Source organism: Oncorhynchus gorbuscha, linkage group LG07 (genome assembly GCF_021184085.1).
Source record: "Oncorhynchus gorbuscha isolate QuinsamMale2020 ecotype Even-year linkage group LG07, OgorEven_v1.0, whole genome shotgun sequence".
Classification (NCBI taxonomy): domain Eukaryota; kingdom Metazoa; phylum Chordata; class Actinopteri; order Salmoniformes; family Salmonidae; genus Oncorhynchus; species Oncorhynchus gorbuscha.
This window is the reverse complement of record NC_060179.1, coordinates 9,982,645-9,992,644: the sequence shown is the minus strand read 5'-3', so window position 1 is coordinate 9,992,644 and position 10,000 is coordinate 9,982,645. Positions and strand designations below refer to the sequence as shown.

Sequence of the window (10,000 nt, the reverse complement as noted above, 5' to 3'; positions counted from 1 at the left end):
ATATATGCTTAATCAAAGGTCTGCTAATAAAATATCCTTATGTTAAATAATACAGGTTCAAATACAGGTCAAAGGTTAGAAACATCCTTATTGTCCACAGGTTCAATGGAATATGACTGGAAAAGCTAGTAAATAATAACAGGTTGATCAAGACGAGCCCTCGATAAGAAGAGGACACAAGGACAAGCTTCAAATAAACGCACCAACAAAACCAAGATGGCCGCAAGCAGAGGGACCATCTTGATGATGATAATGAATCATACAAAAAAAAAAACTATGTCCAGAACAACTTCACAAAAAAAATGTAACAATCAAAGCTACATCAAACTACAATGACTGAGAAACGGACTGACATGGTGAAACTATGAAGTACACAGCAACATACAATATGTTTATTGTTGTATAAGTGAGAGTGGGGAGCTTACCTTGAGATTGTCTTAGACCCTAGTCGTGTTGTATTCTGATTCGTGTTTGCTCAAAGAGCCAATGAGGCAGAACCTGAAATGTCATCGCTCTGTTGTTTAATATCAAACGTTTGCATAAAGATTATCATATATAAATGCATATATTTGCTACAAACAAAAAAAAGCAGAACATTTCAGAGTTTTGAGCTCTGGATGTCTTGTATATATAGAAATAGCTGTGCTGGGAATTGTACTGTAGTTAAACCAAGACGTATATATTTTTACCTTTATTTAACTAGGCAAGTCAGTTAAGAACAAATTCTTATTTTCAATGACAGCCTAGGAACAGTGGGTTAACTGCCTGTTCAGGGGCAGAACGACAGATTTGTCCCTTGTCAGCTCAGGGGTTTGAACTAGGCAACCTTCCGGTTACTAGTCCAACACTCTAGCCACTATCAAGCCGCCCCGATCTGTATACAGGTATACAGGTTGAATAGAGTAGAGCACACAAAGTGCATGCACAACAAAACTACTGGAACTTGGAAGTTATTTTGGTGGTACCAGAAGTGTTCCTCCATTTATTCTTGGTAATCAAGCCATCAAGGTGCAGATACATGTACGTTAAATTGTAATTTTAAATCATTTATAGAAAACAGGTTCATGCCAAAGTGAACTGTACCAACAAACAAAAAACAACACAAAAAAACATTATCACAGTTAACTTCTAACATTAACAAAGTTAATTATGTTTTTATCTTTTGAGTTTATGAAATAAAGTTATTTGCATTCTAAATGGATGAATCAATAATCTCTTTATCGGTTCCAGGCACCAATACAAGCCCTTGTGTTGGTGGTCAGAGTAGACAGACAGACTGATCTACATGTCCTCTGTAGAAAAAAAGGCAACATGCACTAAATCAGTCTTTTAATTCACGACGTAGATCTAAATGCTTAGCAAGGACACTGGTCGTATTTGTGGGCGTGGCCTGGAGCCACAGGAGCAACACAGATGGATAAATCAATCAATATAAAGGTAGAGAGAGTGAGAAGGGGAGGAGTGATAAAGAACCAGAGGGGGCAGCTCTCACTACCACAGCATAGCCCTTTATGAATGATAACAGAGTTGACGGGAAAAAGGAAGATCGAAGCAGAAAAGAAAGCTAAACCCCCCCCCCCCCCCAAAATAAAAATAAATGAACAGTAGAATGAAGGAAATAAGAAAAATAGAGGAGGAGGATTTTAAAAAATGTTTAAAAAAGGAAGAAAAATCAATGTCACCCTCCACCATGACATCTTCTATCAGGATGTCTTCATTGATTGGCAGATTGATTTATCATGGATCATCATGATCATCATGGATTATCATGGAGTATCATGGAGTATCATGGAGTATCATGGACTATCATGGATCATCATGGATCATCATGGATCATCATGGATCACCATGGATCATCATGGATCATCATGGATCATCATGGATCATCATGGATTATCATGGATTATCATGGATTATCATGGATTATCATGGATCATCATGGATTATCATGGATTATCATGGATCACCATGGATTATCATGGATTATCATGGATTATCATGGATCATCATGGATCATCATGGATCATCATGGATCATCATGGATCATCATGGATTATCATGGATTATCATGGATTATCATGGATTATCATGGATCATCATGGATTATCATGGATTATCATGGATTATCATGGATCATCATGGATCATCATGGATTATCATGGAAATCTATAGATACTGACCGCTGGACTGCCTTCTCGTGACGCGACAGTCGGTGGCTCGTCGTGGGAACCTCTTCCAGGTCGTCGTCGAGGTCACACCCATTGTCGGCCGCTTCCTGCGAGTAGCTGTGCTTCATCACTAGGATGCTGCGCCGGTTCCCCGTGGCAACGCTGGGCAGCAGCGGCCGTACCGACTGCGGTGGAAGGTCCGTGAGGAGGGCTGCGGCCTCGCGTGAGCTCAGGTTCCCGCGGCTTCCCCGCCCACTGAGTGACAGCTGGGACAGGTGGGCGGAACCCGGGTTGGAGGCGGATCCACAATGATGGTCATGGACGCAGCGCGAGGACGAGCGGTGCAGCGCGTGGTAGTTCTCCAAGTCCTCTGCTAGATCCGCTAGATCCGTCGAAGCCGCGGTGGCATGCGTGGTGCTGCGTAACGTGCAGAGCCCATAATGCTGCGGCTCGAAGTCCTCCTGGAACATCGTGGGGTCAAAGTCCTCGCGCCGGAGGATGTACTTCTTCCTGGGTTGTTTGATCTGAACGATGACCGACACGATGAGGAGGATGAGGACGATGCAGCAGGTGACGCCGATGATGGTGCCGTTGGTGTTGTTCAGGTTGTCCAGGATGTTAGCTTTCCTCTTCTCTGTAGGGGGACGGAGGGAGAGGATGAGAGGGAAGGGATGAGGGGAGAGAAAGAGAGAAATAGAGAGATAGGTGGGAGGGAGACAGAGAGATACAGTGAGAAGACCAAATAGTAGAGGTCAGGAGACATGCTAATGTTTCTGTTTTAGAGGTCAGGAGACATGCTAATGTTTCTGTTTTAGAGGTCAGGAGACATGTTAATGTTTCTGTTTTAGAGGTCTGGAGACATGCTCATGTTTCTGTTTTAGAGGTCAGGAGACATGTTAATGTTTCTGTATTAGAGGTCAGGAGACATGCTAATGTTTCTGTTTTGGAGGTCAGGAGACATGCAATTTTTCTGTTTTAGAGGTCAGGAGACATGCTAATGTTTCTGTTTTAGAGGTCAGGAGACATGCTAATGTTTCTGTTTTAGAGGTCAGGAGACATGTTAATGTTTCTAATTTAGAGGTTGTGTCCTTTGCTTTCATCTCCTCTTTGTAGATGTAGCCAAGTGGTAGAACACACTGCAGTTCTATAATTATTCCACTGTGTGGCACTGCCCCTTTAAGAAATGACCAACTTACACCCACACAAGTCACGAAACAGCACCAACGCTTCCTGCATAATCACACGCGCACACGCACACACACATCCCAGTAGACGGCTAGATCACAGTTAACAAGCAAATATGATTCCCAACACACAGAGGAAATAAACTACATGATAAAGATGAAGATGTTATTGATGAGCAGCAGCTGGGTGAAAGGGTCAGGAACAAACACCAGGGATAGACAGAGGAACAAACACCAGGATTAGACAGAGGAACAAACACCAGGGATAGACAGAGGAACAAACACCAGGGATAGACAGAGGAACAAACACCAGGGTTAGACAGAGGAACTAACACCAGGGATAGACAGAGGAACAAACACCAGGGATAGACAGAGGAACAAACACCAGTGTTAGACAGAGGAACAAACACCAGGGATAGAGAGAGGAACAAACACCAGAATTAGACAGAGGAACAAACACCATGGATAGACAGAGGAACAAACACCAGGGATAGACAGAGGAACAAACACCAGGATTAGACAGAGGAACAAACACCAGGGATAGACAGAGGAACAAACACCAGGGACAGACAGAGGAACAAACCCAGGGATAGACAGAGGAACAAACACCAGGATTAGACAGAGGAACAAACACCAGGGATAGACAGAGGAACAAACACCAGGGATAGACAGAGGAACAAACACTAGGGATAGACAGAGGGACAAACACCAGAATTAGACAGAGGAACAAACACCAGGGATAGACATAGGAACAAACACCAGGGATAGACAGAGGAACAAACACCAGAATTAGACAGAGGAACAAACACCAGGGTTAGACAGAGGAACAAACACCAGGGATAGACAGAGGAACAAACACCAGGGATAGACAGAGGCACAAACACCAGGGATAGACAGAGGAACAAACACCAGGATTAGACAGAGGAACAAACACCAGGGATAGACAGAGGAACAAACACCAGGGATAGACAGAGGAACAAACACCAGGGACAGACAGAGAAACAAACACCAGGGATAGACAGAGGAACAAACACCAGGATTAGACAGAGGAACAAACACCAGGGATAGACAGAGGAACAAACACCAGGATTAGACAGAGGAACAAACACCAGGATTAGACAGAGGAACAAACACCAGGGATAGACAGAGGAACAAACACCAGGATTAGACAGAGGAACAAACACCAGGATTAGACAGAGGAACAAACACCAGGATTAGACAGAGGAACAAACACCAGGGATAGACAGAGGAACAAACACCAGGGTTAGACTGAGGAACAAACACCAGAATTAGACAGAGGAACAAACACCAGGATTAGACAGAGGAACAAACACCAGGGATAGACAGAGAAACAAACACCAGGGTTAGACAGAGGAACAAACACCAGGGATAGACAGAGGAACAAACATGCAGTGAATTGAGAGGTTTGGCGGCTGCCTGGGTTCAAACTCTGGTCACCAGCATGGTTAGTGTGTAGCCCACAGAGCTGAAAGGAGCTTGGAGGAACAGTTGACCCAGCCTTTGATGTGTACTACCAACCCACTAGAACCAGTGCTAGCCTCCTCCCTGTAGGAGTCAGTCAGGAGGAACACTACCATCTGATGTGGAGCCCAGACATAAAGAGCTGAGGATCATTGTATGGATCTAATTGGACAGCTGTAAGAACAGAGGGAGTCAGGAGAGATCAGGAGAGGGCGTTGAAAGGGAACATAGATCAACCCTGAGGAGCAACAGGACAGAAGGGAAGGGGTTGTATGAATCATGGTGTTGATCTAAAAGGAGAAACGGAGAGAGTGTGGAGAACACTGAGGTAACAGAGAAGCACTGAAGATCAGGAAAAAGCTGAGAGTTCAGGAAATAAAATAAAAAGCAGTGGAATATCTATAGACTTGATCTTCATTGAGGACAGAGGGGTATTGGTAGTGGGTCATGACATGGGATCAGTGGAACAGGATGCATTGTTAAGGAAGTGTGCACCAGAATCAGCTATGGATTGAGAGGGAGAGAGGGAGAGAGATCAATGCACAGGGAATTGTGCTGAATGCTCCCGTGTAAAATACATACATTGGAACACTGAGCATTAGGTATGGATCAGGTGGGATAGAATTCTATTAGGAAAGTGTGAAGGAAACACTGTGGGAAGTGCATGGATTGAGAGGAACATAGATTGGATACAGGGAGGGGATACACAGTGGACTGGTTTGGAAGGGAGAGGGAGAGAGTAAGTTGGGAGAGGGAGAGAGTGAGCTGGGAGAGGGAGAGAGTGAGCTTGGAGAATGAGAGAGTGAGCTGGGAGAGAGCTAGATGAGGAATAGAGAGCTATAAGAGGGAGAGAGTGAGCTTGAAGAGCGAGAGAGTGAACTGGGAGTGGGAGAGATTGAGCTGGGCAAGGGAGAGAGTGAGCTAGGAGGGAGAGAGTGAGCTGGGAGAGGGAGAGATTGAGCTGGGCAAGGGAGAGAGTGAGCTAGGAGGGAGAGAGTGAGCTGGGAGAGGGAGAGATTGAGCTGGGCAAGGGAGAGAGTGAGCTAGGAGGGAGAGAGTGAGCTGGGAGAGCAAGAGAGTGAGCTGGAAGTGGGAGAAACTGAGCTGGGAGAGGGAGAGAGTGAGCTGGAAGAGGGAGAGAGTGAGCTGGAAGAGAGAGAGAGTGAGCTGGGAGGGAGAAAGTGAGCTGGAAGAGGTAGAGAGTGAGCTGGAAGAGGGAGAGAGTGAGCTGGGAGAGGGAGATAGTGAGCTGGGAGAGGGAGAGAGTGAGCTGGGAGAGGGAGAGAGTGAGCTGGGAGAGGAAGAGAGTGAGCTGGGAGAGGGAGAGAGTGAGCTGGAAGACGGAGAGAGTGAGCTGGAAGAGAGAGAGAGTGAGCTGGGAGGGAGAAAGTGAGCTGGAAGAGGTAGAGAGTGAGCTGGAAGAGGGAGAGAGTGAGCTGGGAGAGGGAGATAGTGAGCTGGGAGAGGGAGAGAGTGAGCTGGGAGAGGGAGAGAGTGAGCTGGGAGAGGAAGAGAGTGAGCTGGGAGAGGGAGAGAGTGAGCTGGAAGACGGAGAGAGTGAGCTGCGAGAGGGAGAGAGTGAGCTGGAAGAGGGAGAGAGTGAGCTGGGAGAGGGAGAGAGTGAGCTGGAAGAGGGAGAGTGTGAGCTGGGAGAGGGAGAGAGTGAGCTGGGAGAGGGAGAGAGTGAGCTAGAAGAGGGAGAGAGTGAGCTGGGAGAAGGAGAGAGTGAGCTGGGAGAGGGAAAGAGTAAGAGTGAGCTGGAAGAGGGAGAGTGTGAGCTGGAAGAGGGAGAGTGTGAGCTGGAAGAGGGAGAGAGTGAGCTGGAAGAGGGAGAGTGTGAGCTGGAAGTGGGGGAAAGCGAGCTGGAAGAGGGAGAGAGTGAGCTGGAAGAGGGAGAGAGTGAGCTGGGAGAGGGAGAGAGTGAGCTAGAAGAGGGAGAGTGTGAGCTGGGAGAGGGAGAGAGTGAGCTGGAAGAGGGAGAGAGTGAGCTGGGAGAGGGAGAGAGTGAGCTGGGAGAGGGAGAGAGTGAGCTGGGAGAGGGAAAGAGTAAGAGTGAGCTGGAAGAGGGAGAGAGTGAACTGGGAGAGGGAGAGAGTGAGCTGGAAGAGGGAGAGAGTGAGCTGGGAGAGGGAGAGAGTGAGCTGGAAGAGGGAGAGAGTGAGCTGGAAGAGGGAGAGAGTGAGCTGGGAGAGGGACAGAGTGAGCTGGAAGAGAGAGAGAGTGAGCTGAGAGGGAGAAAGTGAGCTAGGAGAGCGAGAGAGTGAGCTGGAAGAGGGGGAGCTGGGATAGACTGAGCTGAGAGAAGGAGAGAGTGAGCTAGGAGAGGGAGGGAGTGAGCTGGAAGAGGTAGAGAGTGAGCTGGGAGAGGGAGAGAGTGGGCTGGGAGAGGGAGAGAGTGAGCTGGAAGAGGGAGAGAGTGAGCTGGGAGAGGGAGAGAGTGAGCTGGAAGAGGGAGAGAGTGAGCTGGAAGTGGGGGAAAGTGAGCTGGAAGAGGGAGAGAGTGAGCTGGAAGAGGGAGAGAGTGAGCTGGGAGAGGGAGAGAGTGAGCTGGGAGAGGGAGAGAGTGAGCTGGAAGAGGGAGAGAGTGAGCTGGGAGAGGGAGAGAGTGAGCTGGGAGAGGGAGAGAGTGAGAGTGAGCTGGAAGAGGGAGAGAGTGAGCTGGGAGAGGGAGAGAGTGAGCTGGAAGAGGGAGAGAGTGAGCTGGAAGTGGGAGAGAGTGAGCTGGAAGAGGACGAGAGTGAGCTGGGAGAGGGAGAGAGTGAGCTGGGAGAGGGAGAGAGTGAGCTGGGAGAGGGAGAGAGTGAGAGTGAGCTGGAAGAGGGAGAGAGTGAGCTGGGAGAGGGAGAGATGGAGCTGGAAGAGGGAGAGTGAGCTGGGAGAGGGAGAGAGTGAGCTGGAAGAGGGAGAGAGTGAGCTGGGAGAGGGAGAGAGTGAGCTGGGAGAGGGAGAGAGTGAGCTGGAAGAGAGAGTGAGCTGGGAGAGGGAGAGAGTGAGCTGGGAGAGGGAGAGAGTGAGAGTGAGCTGGAAGAGTGAGAGTGAGCTGCGAGAGGGAGAGAGTGAGCTAGAAGAGGGAGAGAGTGAGCTGGGAGAGGGAGAGAGTGAGCTGGAAGAGGGAGAGAGTGAGCTGGAAGAGGGAGAGAGTGAGCTGGGAGAGGGAGAGAGTGAGCTGGGAGAGGGAGAGAGTGACCTGGAAGAGAGAGTGAGCTCGGAGAGGGAGAGAGTGAGCTGGAAGAGGGAGATAGTGAGCTGGGAGAGGGAGAGAGTGAGCTGGAAGAGGGAGAGAGTGAGCTGAAAGAGAGAGAGTGAGCTGGGAGGGAGAAAGTGAGCTGGGAGAGGGAGAGAGTGAGCTGGAAGAGGTAGAAAGTGAGCTGGAAGAGGGAGAGAGTGAGCTGGAAGAGAGAGAGAGTGAGCTGGAAGAGAGAGAGAGTGAGCTGAGAGGGAGAGAGTGAGCTGGAAGAGAGAGAGAGTGAGCTGGAAGAGAGAGAGAGTGAGCTGAGAGGGAGAAAGTGAGCTGGGAGAGGGAGAGAGTGAGCTGAAAGAGAGAGAGAGTGAGCTGAGAGGGAGAAAGTGAGCTGAGAGGGAGAGAGTGAGCTGGAAGAGAGAGAAAGTGAGCTGGAAGAGAGAGAGAGTGAGCTGAGAGGGAGAAAGTGAGCTAGGAGAGCGAGAGAGTGAGCTGGGAGGGAGAAAGTGAGCTAGGAGAGGGAGAGAGTGAGCTGGAAGAGATAGTGAGCTGGGAGAGGGAGAGAGTGAGCTGGAAGAGGGAGAGAGTGAGCTGAAAGAGAGAGAGAGTGAGCTGGGAGGGAGAAAGTGAGCTAGGAGAGGGAGAGAGTGAGCTGGAAGAGAGAGTGAGCTGGGAGAGGGAGAGAGTGAGCTGAGAGGGAGAAAGTGAGCTAGGAGAGGGAGAGAGTGAGCTGGAAGAGAGAGTGAGCTGGGAGAGGGAGAGAGTGAGCTGGAAGAGGGAGAGAGTGAGCTGGGAGAGGGAGAGAGTGAGCTGGAAGAGGGAGAGAGTGAGCTGAAAGAGAGAGTGAGTGAGCTGGGAGGGAGAAAGTGAGCTGGGAGAGGGAGAGAGTGAGCTGGAAGAGGTAGAAAGTGAGCTGGAAGAGGGAGAGAGTGAGCTGGGAGAGGGAGATAGTGAGCTGGGAGAGGGAGATAGTGAGCTGGGAGAGGGAGATAGTGAGCTGGGAGAGGGAAAGGAGCTGGAAGAGGGAGAGTGAGCTGGGAGAGGGAGAGAGTGAGCTGGAGCTGAGAGGGAGCTGGGAGAGGGAAAGTGAGCTAGGAGAGCGAGAGAGTGAGCTGGAAGAGGGAGAAAGTGAGCTGGAAGAGGGAGAGAGTGAGCTGGGAGAGGGAGATAGTGAGCTGGGAGAGGGAGAGAGTGAGCTGGGAGAGGGAGAGAGTGAGCTGGGAGAGGGAGAGAGTGAGCTGGAAGAGGGGGAGAGTGAGCTGGGAGAGGGTGAGCTGGGATAGAGTGAGCTGGGAGAGGGAGAGAGTGAGCTAGGAGAGGGAGGAAGTGAGCTGGAAGAGGTAGAGAGTGAGCTGGGAGAGGGAGAGAGTGAGCTGGGAGAGGGAGAGAGTGAGCTGGGAGAGGGAGAGAGTGAGCTGGAAGAGGGAGAGAGTGAGCTGGGAGAGGGAGAGGGTGAGCTGGAGAGTGAGCTGGGAGAGGGAGAGAGTGAGCTGGGAGAGGGAGATAGTGAGCTGGGAGAGGGGAGAGAGTGAGCTGGGAGAGGGAGATAGTGAGCTGGGAGAGGGGGAGGAGAGTGAGCTGGGAGAGGGAGAGAGTGGGAGCTGGGAGAGGGAGAGAGTGAGCTGGGAGAGGGAGAGAGTGAGCTGGAAGAGGGAGAGAGTGAGCTGGAAGGGGAGAGTGAGCTGGGAGAGGGAGAGAGTGAGCTGGAAGAGAGGTGAGCTGGGAGAGGGAGAGAGTGAGCTGGAGGAGGGAGAGAGTGAGCTGGAAGAGGGAGAGTGAGCTGGGAGGGAGAGAGTGAGCTGGGAGAGGGGAGAGAGTGAGCTGGGAGAGGGAGTGAGCTGGAAGAGGGAGAGAGTGAGCTGGAAGAGGGAGAAAGTGAGCTGGGAGAGGGAGAGAGTGAGCTGGAAGAGGGAGAGAGTGAGCTGGGAGAGAGAGTGAGCTGGGAGAGGGAGAGAGTGAGCTGGAAGAGGGAGAGAGTGAGCTGG

General features: G+C 50.2%; 1 protein-coding gene across 1 annotated transcript in view; it reads right to left on the bottom strand.

Moving 5' to 3' along the window:
• LOC124039100 (neuropilin and tolloid-like protein 1) overlaps positions 1-10,000 on the bottom strand; it is a 204,948-nt gene that overhangs the window by 36,654 nt on the left and 158,294 nt on the right. The window contains exons 9-10 of the mRNA XM_046354982.1: positions 2,181-2,802; positions 426-498 (exon numbers count right to left, since the gene is read on the bottom strand). Of these exons, the coding sequence (XP_046210938.1) occupies positions 438-498; positions 2,181-2,802 (683 nt within the window). The 3' untranslated portion in view covers positions 426-437. The remainder of the gene's footprint in view (positions 1-425; positions 499-2,180; positions 2,803-10,000) is intronic.